Below are 16,036 nucleotides of genomic sequence, written 5' to 3'. Positions count from 1 at the left end.
AGCCAAGGCCTTTCTTCAAATTAAGAAAAAGTCCCCCTCTAGGTAGATAAACTGCTCCACTGGCAGGCTTGGCACTTTGATTGATTGATTGATGATTTATTTATTTATTGGGGGTGTGAGTGACAGAGGGAGTGGGAGAGAAAGAATCTTAGCAGACTCCCTGCTGCTCTCCGAGCCCAGTGACCCTGAGATTATGACCTGAGCAGAAATAGGTAGTCACACGCTTAACCCACTGAGCGCCCCCAGGCACCCCAGGCCTGGCACTTTAAGACAGGAGAGAAAGTGCTCCTTCCCTTCCTGAAGTTTTAGCTCTTGGTGCCTGTGACGGGTTACACACCTTTGTGGCTCTCCAGCCTTGCTGGCTCCAGCCCATTTCTGTGGCAGTGGGGCAATTCCCAGACGAGAGTGTGGCCAGGCAGACCCCAGGTGTCTCCCTCATTCCATAAATGCCTGTTATTGGATGAATCTTGTCTTGCTAGGTTGGAATTGGTTTCTTTCAAAGTGTACCACAGAAGGGGAGATTGACACATTAAATATTTTGATTTGTTAAGGGTTTTCTGTATGTTTACATGGTATCAAGATAATCCATAGATCTAAAGAATTAAGATGAATACTGATATTAGCAGAGTTCTTAGAGCCAAGGTCTCAAAAAGGATCCTTAAATAGTCTATTTGTGAAATAAATAAACAAATATATATATATATATATATATATATATATATATATATAGAGAGAGAGAGAGAGAGAGAGAGAGAGATTTTATTTATTTATTTGACAGAGAGCACAAGCAGAGGGGAGTGGCAGGCAGAGGGAGAGGCTACCTGCTGAGCAGGGAACCCAATACGGTACTCCATCCCAGGGCCCTGGGACCATGACCTGAGCCAAAGGCAGACTCTTAACCAACTGAGCTTCCAGGCGCCCTTAAATAAATATATATGTTTGTATACACACACACACACACACACGTATGTATGTATGTATACATATTTTTTTTAAGAAAATGTATTTAAAGATCAGGTCTTCTCTAGGAGTTCAGCAAAAACAATAGAATAATAAATTTCTGGAAAAGATTGTCAACTGCAGGCAACATGAAGTTTTGGGGAATGGAGGAAAGTTGCTGGCTCCTGGGGCGTGGGGGTCATTGGACCAGCGGGGAAGGACAGACCCCCGTGACTTCCACTGCACTCAGTTTATTTCACAACTATTTACTGTGCGCTCACTGTGGTGCCAGCCCTGTCCGGTGCTGGGAATACAGCAGGGAACCAGACGGGCAAAAGCCCTGCACTGAGAATAAGTAGGCTGGGATCAACAGTGTACAGCTAGAGACAGCAGTCCCAAGGCAGTTGGGCTTTCCAAACATACAGAGCAGCTGAATTGAAGTGATTCCTCTGTGGGGACCCGGACAGGTACCCCCCTATCCTGAGCCCCAGCCCTACCCGCCCCTCCCTCTGCAGTTGCCCCAAGGGAAGGGGTATAGTGAGGAACACAGGTGGTGAGAGGATGAAAACACGCTGATGCCAGTGCTTAGCCTCACACAGGTGGACGAGGGGACCATAAAACACTCCCAGCTGTGCTCAGAGAGGTGGCCCCTTCAGAGAGTGTCCTTGTTTTTAGACACAACAGTGCTTGATACCCTCCATTTGACAGTGAATTTTCAGGCTTTGACATGAGATTGTTCTAGTTTTTTTTTCCTCTTTTACTTGTCTGTGTTGTGAAAGAGAACACATTTAGAAAAAATACGTAAAACATCAGCATACAGTTAACCAACAATATATGTATTTTTAAGATTTTTGATTATTTTTTTGAAAGAGAGTGGCCAAGAGAGAGAGAGCACATGCAGGGGGAGAGGCAGAGAGAGAGGAAGAAATAGGCTCCCTGCTGATCAGGGAGCCTGATGTGGGGCTCGATCCCAGGACCCAGAGATCATGACCTGAGCTGAAGGCAGATGCTTAACTGACTGAGCCACCGAGACGCCCCCAGAATTATAAAATTATAAAAGAATTATAAATCAAATTCCCATCCATGTGAACACTCAAGAAATAAAATATTGGGGGCACCTGGGTGGCTCAGTGGGTTAAAGCCTCTGCCTTCAGCTCAGGTCATGATCCCAGGGTCCTGGAATCGAGCCCCGCATCGGGTTCTCTGCTTAGCAGGGAGCCTGCTTCCTCCTCTCTCTCTCTCTGCCTACGTCTCTGCCTACTTGTGATCTCTGTCTGTCAAATAAATAAAGTCTTAAAAAAAAAAAAAGGTAAGAAAATACTGCCCGTAGTCCTGGAAACCAGCCTCCTCCATATACCTTCCCAACCTCTGCCCTTCTCCTGGCTTTCTTAGTGATCTCGTCCTTGCTTTTCTTTCAGTTTTACAACTAAAGGGATTTTGTTTTATTCATCTGTTTAGTAGCTATAAATCATTTTAGGTCATGTCTGATAAATAAGGTAGAAGATCAGGCTGGGTAATGCCACTATTTTTTAAATTGTGTGCTCTAAAGCAATAAGGATGATATTCTTCTGTTTCACATGAACTAGGGACGTTGGGAAAAAATGCCAGAACTGTTGAGTACTAACAGCACTGCTGTAAGGACTCCGGTCATTTGAACATATTCACTCTGGTTCCCCTATTCGTCTGTGGATCTGCTTAGTTCAGAGTTGTGTAGCCTTGCCCCTTAATTAAACCGCATTTTCCCAACTTTTATCTGTTTTGTTTTTTATTCAAGACGGCCCTTAGTGTTCATGCCCTGGAAATATTCACGAGGAAGGCCAGTGCTCACTGTTTGCCCCAGGCCTCTCCTCAACCCCAGTGTTCTCTGCGTGAACAGCTTCCTACAGTAGGAGAGTGGAGTTATGTTCTAGTGGAAATTCTGTGAACATTGGAAAATTTTCCTCTTGTGGTTTTGTTACTAAGTATGTATTACCTGTCTGCCTAGAATACTGCAGGTCTGACCTTCCCTGCTAATGGATGAGCAAGGTGACCATTTCCAGCTTTGTAATGACCTCCTCCAGACCTTCTTGGGTAGTGTCAAATCCTTCTCCAGTTTTGTTTTGTTTTGTTTTCCCTAAAGATTTTATTTATTCATTTGACAGACAGAGATCACAAGTAGGCAGAAAGGCAGGCAGAGAGAGAGGAAGGGAAGCAGGCTCCCCGCTGAGCAGAGAGCCCGATATGGGGCTCGATCCCAGAACCCTGAGATCATGACCTGAGCTGAAGGCAGAGGCTTTAACCCACTGAGCCACCCAGGCGCCCCTCCTTCTCCAGTCTTATACTAGAAAGGGGAACCAAATAATTAACTGTTTCAAATAATTGTTTAGAATAAAAATGTTAACATGAGCTTACTTGGCCAATGGTCAGGTGTTGCCTGAAGTGTTGTCTCACATGAGTAGTTGGTGGAAACGTATTAATCAGGCCAAGGTCATAGTTTAGGTCCCTCATGGGGTGGTTGGACTAAACTCTAAATCTGCTGATGGTATACAAAATACAAAACTAGAGAAGAAACTCTGAAAATTTGCTGCACTATGAAGTGGTAATGATACAGAAGGTTAAAAATTGAGAGAAATTTAAAAGCCCTTTATTGGGCACCTGGGTGGCTCAGTTGGTTAAGTGACTGCCTCAGGCTCAGGTCATGATCCTGGAGTCCCGGGATCAAGTCCCGCTTTTGGGGGGAGGGGGTCCCTGCTCAGCCAAGGAGTCTATTTCTCCCTCTGACCCTCTCCCCTCTCATGCTCTCTCTCTCTCTCTCAAGTGAATACATCTTTAAAAAATAAATAAATAAAAGCCCTTTATCATCTTTTTTTTTTTTAAAGACTTATTTATTTATTTATTTATTTATTGGAAAGAGGGAGCAGGTGCATTGGGGAGGGCAGAGGGAGAGGGAGAAGCTGACCCTCCACTGAGCATGAACTCCCCGCCTCCACCCCCCCACCCCCCCACACACCCCCCCCCCGCAACACAGGACTCCGGGATCATGACTAAATGGATGGCAGAGCTTAACAGACTGAGCCGCTCAGTCTGTTACCATCTTACTTTAAATAGAGATAACAGGGGTGGCTGGGTGGCTCAGTTGGTTAAGAATCTGCCTATTAATGAGGAAGTGGAGATGCAACATGGGGGGTTAAGGGGATAGGAGAAGAATAAATGAAACAAGATGGGATTGGAGGGAGACAAAGTGACTCTTAATCTCACAAAACAAACTGAGGGTTGCTGGGGGGAGGGGGGTTGGGAGGAGGGGGGTGGGGTTATGGACATTGGGGAGAGTATGTGCTATGGTGAGTGCTGTAAAGTGTGTAAACCTGGCAATTCACAGATCTGTACCCCTGGGGATAAAAATATATGTCTATAAAAAATAAAAATAAATTTAAAAATTTTAAAACAAGAATCTGCCTTTTAGTCCCAGGGTCCTGGGATCGAGCCCCACATCAGGCTCCCTGCTCAGCCTGCTTCAACCTCTGCCTGTCACTCCCTCTGCTTGTTCTCTTTCTCTCTCTCTGTCAAATAAATAAAATCTTTGAAAAATAAATAAATAAAAATAAATGGATAACAGATTTTTTTTAGAGCTAAAAGGAATTTACCAGTCCTTAAACATCATACAGTTCATCTTTTCTATTTATAAAAAAGATGCACACACCCATTAAAACATCAGATTAATTTTTCTAATAATATTTTCCTCAGGCTAACATTCAGTTGACATTACATTTCCTAGTTACACCTGATGTTGACATGACGTGAGCGAGAGATATACCGGTGGCAGGGGTGACACATGCTTTAGATCATCTACACAGTAAACAGTGAGTGCTGACAGTAGCTTTGGGGTTGGCACTTGGGCCCTGACCAGGTGCTCAGAGTCTGTGTAGACCCTACATAGGATCTGATAGTCGGGGTCATAATCCTCGCAGGTGTGATAGAAAATTTCTGGGGATAGAAACTATTAGGGGTAGAAACTGTTTCTGGCTCAGCCTTTGCATCTGGGCATCACGAACACAGCAGTTCCGGGGCAGAAAGGCAGCTTGGTGTCCACTCAGCATCCCTGTGAATGGTGTCCAGAAAATTCAGCACGCCCACAGATTCTTAAAGGGTGCTCTTTGCAATCCTCACCGAGTGATAGGAAAGTAGAGTAAAATTCTAGTTTCGCTTTGTAGTCTAACCTGAAGGTGATGCCAGGTAGGCATTAACAGGCTTGGTTGGTGTTTTGGGCAATCTGTTAAGGCTTTTAGTGATGAAATTAACTTCTTCTCTTGGCCGTACTTTTCCCAGGCTCAGAAAAAAGGTCTGAATCAGACCTCCCCCATTGCTGCTTCCAAGACCACGGATGGCCTGAGGCAGGCACAGATCCCTGGCCTCCTGAACACCACGCTGCCAGGTCAGGAGGCTTTATCTTAAGCTCCCCTCCACTGTCCCCTCTCTCCCCAAACCCAGAGGACATCTTCTGCCAACCCTCATCCAGCCTGCAACCTTTCCCATTCCACCTCATCCCCACTGTGACCATGTCTCCTGTGTCCTTTCCACCCAAATAACAGACCATGTTGTGTCTGTACCTTCATTTTATATACAAAGAAAAAACACTTCTGATTAATTATGACACACTAAATTATATAGGAAAAAATGTGCTGCTCAGAACCAGTAAAATCTAGTACTATATGGCACAGGTGACTTTGTAACTATCCTCATGTCACTTTATCTATTTTTGGCATCCCCCACAAGACTAAAAATAGTGTGCGCTATGTCTTCCATTTCTTCTAAAGCTTCGAATGTCTACACTGCTCATTAAATACTAGAAAGGACAAAAGCAGGAACGCCCCTAGCCAGCCCCGTTTGGGCCCTCATTCATTAATTTGTGAGCGTCTGGGGGGTTTGGTGTTACTGACGGATTACTGGTTTGAGGCCTAGTCCTCAGACCTTGAATAATTTGAAACTGTTGCATTGACAGCTTTTATTTATTACCATTTACTTATGTATTTGTTTCTATTTACTACCTAAAAAGGCTTTATGAATCCTGACCTCTGCCTCTAGAGCTTTTGTAGATAAATGTACTTCCTGCTCTCCTTCCTCAGAGCAGGAAATACAGAAATCCCTTTCAGAATGGTCAGTAATCCACATACGCTGGGCTCTATGCATTGTATAAGAGGCTTGATTAACTGCTTCTGTTGTCTTATGTTCATTCTAATAGGGCAGGATTCTGGAAGCAAAGTCATGCTGGGGTCCTTAGGAACCACGCAGCCACAGCAGGAAAAAGTAGTTGGATCATCTCCCAACCAGCCAGCCGTGCAGGTAGAAGACAGTTTGCGTAGCTACTTCTTAATGTTGAACATGACTGAGAGAAAATGTAGTCCTGTCATCTTCAGCTTGGTAGTTGCTGCCTGCCTGCGTCTGCGCACAGAAGTGTGCTCACTGAAGACCTTCCCTGCAGGCCAGGCCGTGTTATGTTACTGTTTACGGGATTAATGTGCCTATTCTGTTTCTCAAATTACAATACTGTCATTTCCTCATGAATTAACGATATACTAGCAGCCAGTACATAGTAGGTACTCAAGAAAAAATGTTGTTTACTGTTGAATGATCACTCATTGTCATAGCCAAAGTGAATCTGTTCCTTTTTTTTTTTTTTAATTTATTTGAGAGACAGCAAGAGAGCACACACATGCGAGCAGAGGGGTGGATGGCAGATTAAAAGAATCTCAAGCAGACTCCCCACTGAGCACCAAGCCCTGCCTGGGGCTCGATCTCAAGACCCTGAGATGACCTAAGAGCGGATAGCAAGAGTCAGCTGCTTAACTGACTGAGCCACCCAGGCATCCCTGGATCTGTTCATCTTAGTTATCTGAGAGATTTTTTTTTTAAGACTTTATTTATTTGAGAGAGAGAGAAAGCAAGTGTACAGCGGGGTTGCAGGGGGAAGGGTAGAGGGACAACCAGACTCCCCGACTCCCCATTCAGCGTGGAGCCCAATGCAGGGCTCCATCCAGGACCCCAAGATCATGGCTGGGGTGAAGTCAGACACTCAACCCACTGAGTCACCCAGGTGCCCATATACGGAGAGGTTTTTTTCCTGCTGTAGCAACCAGGAATGTGATGACATAGCCAGTCCCTATAGTGTTTTAACCCAACAACTGATCTAAAAAGAAAGGAAAAAAAATCTTGTTTTCAGTTTACTGAGCCCTTAGATTCTTCTCCATCAAACCCCAATTAATGGTTTAATGAAACTTGTTATAGTGTGGGCCCGCCTAGAAGACTCCATGAAGGATCCGGCTCACTTCTCAGGTTCTGACATAAGTCACGTTTGTTTCCTTAACATTGATGTAACAAGTGCTACTGTGGGCCCCTGGCTGTCTCGGTCAGTGGAGCATGCGACTCGATCTCAGGATTGTGAGTTTGAGCCCCATGTTGGGTGTAGAGATTACTTAAAGGAAAAAAGAAAGACAGAAAGAGATGCCCTACTAGATCACACACCTAGACTGCAACAGCGACTGAATTTTCAGATGCTCATGGAGTTGGCACCCACAAAATATACTTCTCCAAAAGTTTAATGATACATTTACAGAGTTGGAGATTCAGGCTTTAAATACAAGCTGCGTCCTTCCAAGGAACCGATTGCACAGCCTCCCGTGATCTTGACATGGTGTGACTTTGCTACATGGGTCTATGGCTTTGCTTGTTTTATTTTTTAGCAGGGCACTTCTGCATTTTTAGACTATGCTCTTGATATGGAGTTGAAAATATTCACAGGGCGCCTGGGTGGCTCAGTGGGTTAAAGCCTCTGCCTTCGGCTCAGGTCATGATCTCAGTGTCCTGGAATCGAGCCCCACATCGGGTTCCCTGCTCAGCAGGGAGCCTGCTCCCCCACTCTCTCTGCCTGTGTCTCTGCCTATTTGTGATCTCTGTTTGTCAAATAAATAAATAAAATCTTTTAAAAGAAAAGAAAATATTCACAACGTCATGTCCTTTATGTGTAACGGTATTCTGTATATTTTTTCTACAGAAGGGAGTACTAAGAGATGTGTTTTGTCTTCAGGTGGATGGTCACTCAGGAGGACAAAAGCGGCCTGCTGCAAAACAGCTAACTAAAGGAGCTTTGTGAGTAACCCTTGGAAATGACTCATTTTGAACATTTCTCTAGGTTCCTAATGTTTAATCACTATACAACAGAAGTCAGGTTATAATAATATATGTAATATTTTTAAAAATATACTTTGAAAATAACTATAATAATATTTATTACAATATTATTATATATTATATATGATAATAATGATACAGTTTGCTGCTATTAGGACCATAAGTACAGTGACCCTTGAACAACATGGATTTGAACTCTGCAGGTCTGCTTATTTGCAGATGTTCTCTGATAAATACAGCACAGCACTGTAAATGTATTATCTGTCCTTATGAGTTTCTTTCTTTTTTTTTTTTTTTTAAAGATTTTATTTATTTATTTGACAGAGATTACAAGTAGGCAGAGAGGCAGGCAGAGAGAGAGAGAGAGAGAAGAAGCAGGCTCCCTGCTGAGCAGAGAGCCCGATGTGGGGCTCGATCCCAGGACCCTGGGATCATGACCTGAGCCGAAGGCAGAGGCTTTAACCCGCTGAGCCACCCAGGCGCCCCTCTTTTTTTTTTTTTTTTTTTTAAAGATTTTCTTTTTATTTATTTGAGAGAGAGACAGTGAGAGAGATCATGAGCGAGGAGAAGGTCAGAGAGAGAAGCAGACTCCCCGTGGAGCTGGGAGCCCGATACGGGACTCGATCCCGGGACTCCGGGATCATGACCTGAGCCGAAGGCAGTCGTCCAACCAACTGAGCCACCCAGGCGTCCCCCTTATGAGTTTCTTAATAGTGTTTTCCTTAGCTTCTTTTTTTGTAAGAATAATAAATGTACTGTACAAAATATATATTAGTCATCTGTGTAATCAGTAAGCCTTCCAGTCAACAGGAGACTCTTAGTAAACTTCTGGAAAAGTCAGGTAATATACTGATATCTGACCGTGCCGGGAGTCAGTGCCCCCAGCCCCCTCATGTTGTTAAAGGGTCAGTTATGTACCAATTATAGTTTGAGTCTACTATCTGCTCGTTTATTCTGAAGGAGAGTAGTTCTCTGTCTTTAGCATACCACATTACCCTTTGATCGGACAGAGGGTCTCTGCGGAGAAGTGTGGTTTGATAAATTCCTGTGTTTGGAACAGAAATATTAGCATAAACTTAGCTGGCCAACGGTCAGGCATTACCAAGATCCATGTGAGCACCCCCACATGAGGGGTTGGTGGGAACACCATGTTTTTGAAGCCAAGGTCATAGTGTGAGTCCCCTGTGGAGACAATTCAACCAAACTGTACTCCCACCATGGTGTACAAAGTATGAAACTGAAGAAAACACGGAACCACCGTCCTACAAATAATAACATTCCGTAGGTCTGACTTTCTTTGCATGCAAATAGCCATCACGATTAGATTTCCTGCCACGGATCTCCACTGACATTGGCAATTCCTCTTTTAAAGCATTCTCCAGCAGTTACAGAGGGACCAAGCCCACGCTGTGACACCTGATAAAAGTCAGTTCCGATCGCTAAGAGATGCGGTACAGAGGCTCCTGTCCTACCACGTGTGCCAGGGCTCCATGCCCACGGAGGAAGACTTGAAGAAAGGTAAACAGGCTGTCACCCCAGAGCACCCCTGTGACACCAGACACCATCGTACAGATGCCCCACAGAAGAGTGAAAGCCCTGTGGCTCCCAGATGGTGGTCATGTTCGTGTCTTTCATTGTAGACCTAACTTGTTCCCAATTTACTCCATTTCCGTGGTTCCTGTTTAGGGTTGTGACTTACTCTTCTCAATATTTGGTGAGGGGATACCCAGAGGTCAGAGTATTTTATTGACCAAATCGGGGGGCACTGAACCCAAAGCGTTGTTTGGACGGCCAGCTTCAGATGCTGCCCCCCACTGCTTTCACCCCTCCCGCAACAGCCACCAGCCTTGCTTACCTGGCTGTGGTCTCTGATCTGAGCGCAGATTAGTCCCAGTCAGTCCCCTGCGTCTGGGGAATAGGGTCCAGGTCCAGCATGACGCAGGGATGTGAAGACACGGAGTGACTAAAAAATGGGAAACCTTTGGAGACTGGCAGGCAAAGGACAGAGCCACAGCACTATGACCTGTAAGATATCATGAACTAGTTTATGTCCTTACATAAAACCAGTCTGCCCAGCCCACTCTAGGATTTCCTTGTTCAGCTGTTCCTGTTTCTCATAGCACTGGAAGAAGTGGAGGTTTGCCTATCTAGACTAACAGATCTTCTCTATTCATTGATATTTATTGCATGTCTGTGCTTTATGGTTTTCTTTTATAGGTCATGTTAGAAGTATTCTGGTTTTGGCCTCCTAATTAAAGTTAAAATAAGCTAGTATTGCGATGAGTTCCCCAGTCACCTAACAGTGGACAGTGAGGGAAAGTGCAGAAGCACGTTTAATCAAGGAAAGCTAACCTAAGAAGAGAAGACTGTCACAGGCAAGACATGTTTGAGTAATGGAAGAGTAATGCATTTCAGTCCTGAGAAAGAAAAGACCTAGTGAGTGATTGTACTCTCTTACCATTTTCTCTCTCTCTTTTTTTAAAGTCGACAATGAATTTGAAACAGTTGCCACTCAGCTCCTAAAAAGGACCCAAGCTATGCTTAACAAATACAGATGCCTGCTTCTAGAAGATGCCATGGTAAAATTCATGCTACCAAGTGTATTTGTTTTTTTAAAACCCCACAGGTCACAGCTAGTAATTCAGAGAGGAAAAAACTTCAGGGAATTATATTCTCCCAGCATAATCTCAAAGGCACAGATACTGAAGACTGTAGAAAACCTTCCACCTGACTGGTCCTCCTGCCAAGCGTACTTGGCATTCGCTGCACTTGACATGATTGCCCACACCTGATGAGTGCTGTGGTTCTCCTGGTTCTAAATGAGCAAACCAGGGCTTTGGTTAAGTAATTTGCCAAACATCCTGCAGCTACTGGGTTTACAGAGCAGTTAGCAGAGCTAGGGGACAGACAAGGACCATCTGAGGCCCCCAGCCCCCATGCACACTCTGATGCCGTCAGCTCCCTCTCACCAGCCCAGAGATGTGGGGAAAATTGTTCAGAGGAACATCTGAAAAGCCCAGGTGATGACAGATTTGGAAATTAGCTTTATCTTGTTTTTAACTGAGTGATCATTAACATACCATAAAGTTCATGCATGATCTAAAAATATGCAGCTTGATGGTCTTTAGTATGTTCGTAAGGTTTTGCAGCCATCAGCCACTAGTCTAATTCCAGAAAGTTTTCATCATCCCAAAGAGAAACTAAACTTAGTTTTAAAGCACCAGTTAATTAGAGAAAGAAGATGCCTCAGGAAATGATTGAAAGACCAAACCTATTCTGAGATTTTTTTTTTTTTAAGATTTTATTTATTTATTTGACAGACAGCGATCACAAGTAGGCAGAGAGGCAGGCAGAGAGAGGAAAGAAAGCAGGCTCCCCACTGAGCAGAGAGCCCGATGCAGGGCTTGGACCCAGGACCCTGGGATCATGACCTGAGCCAAAGGCAGGGGCTTTAACCCACTGAGTCACAGAGGTGCCCCCTATTCTGAGATTTTAGAAGCAATTCTGAAATCATACAGGCTTTCACCTATAAACTGACCTCTTACAGGCAGTTTCCAATTTAAGATCAGCTTTGAGATATACCTTGGGAGCTTAGTTGAATTACATTATGTACTTACACGATACAGTATAAATGTGTGTGTATGTGTGTTATATATATATATAATTTATATTTACTTTAAATTGTGCCTCCAAACTTTGAAATAGTTGTTCTTATATTGATAACCACTTCAGGAAAAAAAATGCTGAGATATTAAAAAGACTTAACTCTTACCATTTTTTAGGAAAGGACCACTTACTTGGTCAAGTTATCTTATATCTGCTATGAATTTTTGTGTTAAATAAGACTCACAAATATAATTTAAGCTTCATTTCCGTACAGCAAAAAATAATTTTAAGGAAAGCCTTCTAAAAAACACATTGAAGCCATAGTAGAATATCAAGAAAAATGTCATCCTCATGAAAAGATCTCTAACATATTATTAAGCAGAGGGGAAATAAGATATGTCAGATTAGATACAGATACAGAGAAGAACGTCAGTGCCTTTGTGCGCATCAAACCACTTTGTGCAGAGCCTATTAAACTGCCCGGTGTGGTACCTGCAGAGAGAGGCGGGGGAAGCAAGGGAGGCAGGCCTAGTTTTCACATCCTCTCGAGAAATCAGTGTAAATCACCTTTTCCCCAAAATTACAATTTCAAAAAATGCATCCTTACGTGACAAGGATAAATGGAGCTAAATGGGACGTGACTAGAACCTAGACACCAAATCTTCATGTCTGTTCGCTTCGTTAGTTTCAAAGACGCAGTGGGATGGGTGCACTTCATTAAAAGGCATCTGAAATGACCAGATTGTCTTGTTTTCAGCGGATCAATCCCTCTGCTGAGATGGTGATGATCGACAGAATGTTCAACCAGGAGGAGAGAGCTTCTCTGTCCCGAGACAAGCGTCTGGCACTTGTAGATCCTGGTAAGAAATGTCAGAAAAATGGAGGGGAGGTGCTGCCAGGGTTCCAGGCCGCCGGCCCGTGGGGAGTCTGTCTGAACCGCCGCTGGGCAGGAAACCTGAAGGTACAGAACGCATTCTGGGGAGAAACAACCCAGAGTGAGCAGTGCGTGAATACTCTGTAGGGTCTGTAGTCTAGAAAATCCACGCTGGGATTCCACATTCATTGTGTGATTGTTTTTCCCCATTATAAACGTAAACTTGTCATTCTTTCTCTAGTTCTTTTTTTTTTTTTTTTTAAGATTTTATTTATTTATTTGATAGACAAAGACCACAAGCAGGCAGAGAGGCAGGGAGAGAAAGAGGGGAAGCAGGCTCCCTGCTGAGCAGAGAGCCCAATGCCATCGATCCCAGGACCCTGAGATCATGACCTGAGCCCAAGACAGAGGCTCAACCCACTGAGCCACCCAGGCTCCCCCTTTCTCTAGTTCTTGAGAACTAAATTAAATCAGAAGCCTTCCCAGAAGCATGTAAGCCTCAGCAAATTATCTAGTTGTCTTACTCTGTGCAAGGCTTTGTTAGGGGCCCTGCCTGCGAGCTCGTAAGTTAAGATGCTCCGTTTAGTACCTTTCTCTCCCCCTGCCAGTTTCCCACTGATTGCACCAAAGGGCAGGAAGAAATTCTCCTCTGGCCAAGGTTTTTCTAGTTGGAGGAATTAAATTTACATGAAACATATTAACAGGAGAGAAAAAAAGTTTTATTACACAGGTACAGAGACCCAGTAATGAAATTGAACCCCAAAGAAAGACCAAGGCAGGCAGTTTGTATACTTTTTAGACAAACAAACAATAAATCTGTGAGGAATTGACAGGATAAAGAAGACATAACTCCGGGAGCTTCAGTTAGGAAGGAATTTTAAACAGAATTTGGGCTGGAGTAGTAAATTAGTGAAAAGTGAAATGGGCTGTTTCTACACCTTCTGGGCCCTGAATTCCCTATTTCTGATAATAAGGATGTCTCTCTATCTCCTGGTACAGGGAGGGCACGTTTCATGTGGGAGATTTATTTCCTGCTCTCAGGGGGACAGAGGAGGATCTAAGTGTCCTTCTTGCATGGGCTGGCTTTTTGTTTGTTTTGTGCTTTTTTCTTTTTTTCTTTTTTGTTTGAGAAAGAGAGAGAGCAAGCGTGGGCAGTGGGTGGAGGAGAAAGAATGCTAAGCAGGCTCCATGCTCAGCGCACCCCAACATGCTCTGCCTTGTAAAGATAATCCTTAGGGCACCTGGTTGAGCCTCTGCCTTCAGTTTGGGTCCTGATCTCAGGGTTCTTGGATCAAGTCCCACATCAGGCTTCCTGCTCAATGGGGAGTCTCCTCTCTCTCTCACTCTCCCTCTGTGTACTCTCTTCCTCTCTCTCTCTAAAATAAATATTTTAAAAATAAATTAAGGGGGGGCGCCTGGGTGGCTCAGTGGGTTAAAGCCTCTGCCTTTGGCTCAGGTCATGATCCTGGGGTCCTGGGATCGAGTTCCGCATCGGGCTCTCTGCTTCAGCAGGGAGCCTGCTTCCTCCTCTCTCTCTCTCTGCCTGCCTCTCTGCCTACTTGTGATCTCTGTCTGTCACATAAATAAATAAAATCTTTGAATGAATGAATGAATGAATGAATGAACGAACGAACGAACGAACGATCCCTGAATGGCTCAGATGGCTAAGCGACTACCTTCAGCTCAGGTCATGATCCCGGAGTCCTGGGATGGAGTTGCACATCAGGCTCCCAGCTGCATGGGGAGTCTGCTCCTCCCTCTGACCTCCCCTCTCATGCTTTCTCACTCTGATTCTCTCTTTCTCTCTCTCTCTCAAATAAAATCTTTTAAAATTTTTAATTAAAAATAAATTAAAATTAAAAAATAAAAATAAAATAAAACTGATCCTCCTGGGGGGCTTGGTTGACTCAGATTGAACCCCATGTAGAGCTCCCTGCTTAGCAGAGTCTGCTTCTCCCTCCTTCTCCCAATGTCCCTCCCCTGGCTTGTGCTCTCTCTCTCTTTCAAATAAATAAATAAAATCTTCTAAAAAATAAAAATATGGACACCTGGGTGGCTCAGTCAGTTAATCGTCTGCCTTCCGCTCAGATCATGATCCCTGGGTTTTGGGATCGAGTCCCACATGGGGCTCCCTGCTCAGCGGGCAGTCTGCTTCTCCCTCTGACCCTCTCTGCTCTCATGCTCTCTCTCTCTCTCTCTCTCTCTCTCAAATAAATACATAAATAAATATCTTTTCTAAAAAAATCCTCCTTGGGATGCCTGAGTGGCTCAGTTGGTTAAGCGCCTGTCTTGAGCTCAGGTCATGATCCCAGGGTCCTGGGATTGAGTTGCACACTGGGCTCCGTGCTTAGTAGGGAGCCTGCTTCTCTCTCTGCCTGCCATTGCCCCTGCTTGTGTTCTCTCTCTTTCTGACAAATAAATATTTAAAAACAAAAAACACTTTTTAAAAAAATTCCTCCTTTTTTCTGGCCTTTAATATTTTTTAAATCAAATAACATTATAACAATTCATGGAGTACAAATTTTACCCATACTTGCACCATCCTATAAACAAAAAGTTCTTATTTCTCCCAGTTTTCTTCCAGTTTTGGTTCCCATTTGCATACATCCTTTACATATAGTTATAATCATATGTTAGATATGATTTTGTTATTCTAATTTTCTTCCATTTAACACATCTGAAGCTCTTAGCACTTGCTAGAGTCTTCAAAATAATAATCAGTTTTTAATACATTAATTTAAGAATTTAGCTAAACCATTCCCCTAGGGACGCGTGGGTGGCTGGGTCAGTTAGAGTCTGCCTTTGGCTTAGGTCACGATTGAGACCGGCATAGGGCTCCTTGCTCAGCGGGGAGCCTGTTTCTCCCTTTGCCTGCTCCTGGTCTCTCTCCCGTCTCCCCCTGTCTGACAAATAAATAAATTAATGTTGTAAAAAGATAAATAAAATAAGCCATCCCCCTACTGTTAGACTATTATTTTTCAGTGACTTTATTTCCATTACTGTAACTTGATTCTTAGATATCAAGATTCTGCCTTATGTTTGGTGTGGCTCATGAAATCTCTAAAAAGAAATGATCCTTACACTCAGTCTAAAGGAAAGGTCTGAAAGAAATGCCATGCAGCTCTGAGAATCCTCAGATCTTTCCAAAAAGAAAGGGAACAATGTAGGATATATTTCTGTCCCTCTATCCTAGAACCTGCAGGCTCCTCTTGCCTTACAATGAATTGGACTTACAGATAAACCCTCGTGCTTTGTCACAGCATCCCGAGGACCTGGATGGGCTTCATCCCTCTGTGTATTATGTCCACACAGCCGGTGTTTGTTGGATGGAGTCTTCTTTTTAGGTGTCAAGGCCGTGTTCCCTACATCTCACATTTTGTGATTTGGTGAAGAAATTCACATTTTGGTTTTACAGGTGTCATCAGAGCCCTCTTACACCTCTTCTGCCCTTCT

The 16,036-nt window shown here is 43.8% G+C and overlaps 1 protein-coding gene across 6 annotated transcripts in view; it reads left to right on the top strand.

The window, feature by feature from the left end:
• BICRAL (BICRA like chromatin remodeling complex associated protein) overlaps nt 1–16,036 on the top strand; it is a 102,063-nt gene that overhangs the window by 81,289 nt on the left and 4,738 nt on the right. For all 6 annotated transcript variants that reach the window (XM_047732826.1, XM_047732829.1, XM_047732830.1 and 3 more), the window contains 6 exons: nt 5,245–5,350; nt 6,158–6,258; nt 8,000–8,061; nt 9,476–9,621; nt 10,588–10,682; nt 12,467–12,569. In XM_047732826.1, the coding sequence (XP_047588782.1) occupies nt 5,245–5,350; nt 6,158–6,258; nt 8,000–8,061; nt 9,476–9,621; nt 10,588–10,682; nt 12,467–12,569 (613 nt within the window). The remainder of the gene's footprint in view (nt 1–5,244; nt 5,351–6,157; nt 6,259–7,999; nt 8,062–9,475; nt 9,622–10,587; nt 10,683–12,466; nt 12,570–16,036) is intronic.

The sequence above is a fragment of the Lutra lutra genome, chromosome 6, assembly GCF_902655055.1.
Source record: "Lutra lutra chromosome 6, mLutLut1.2, whole genome shotgun sequence".
NCBI classification, from domain to species: Eukaryota; Metazoa; Chordata; class Mammalia; order Carnivora; family Mustelidae; genus Lutra; species Lutra lutra.
Note: the sequence above shows the minus strand (reverse complement) of the source record. Positions and strands in the feature narration are given on the sequence as shown.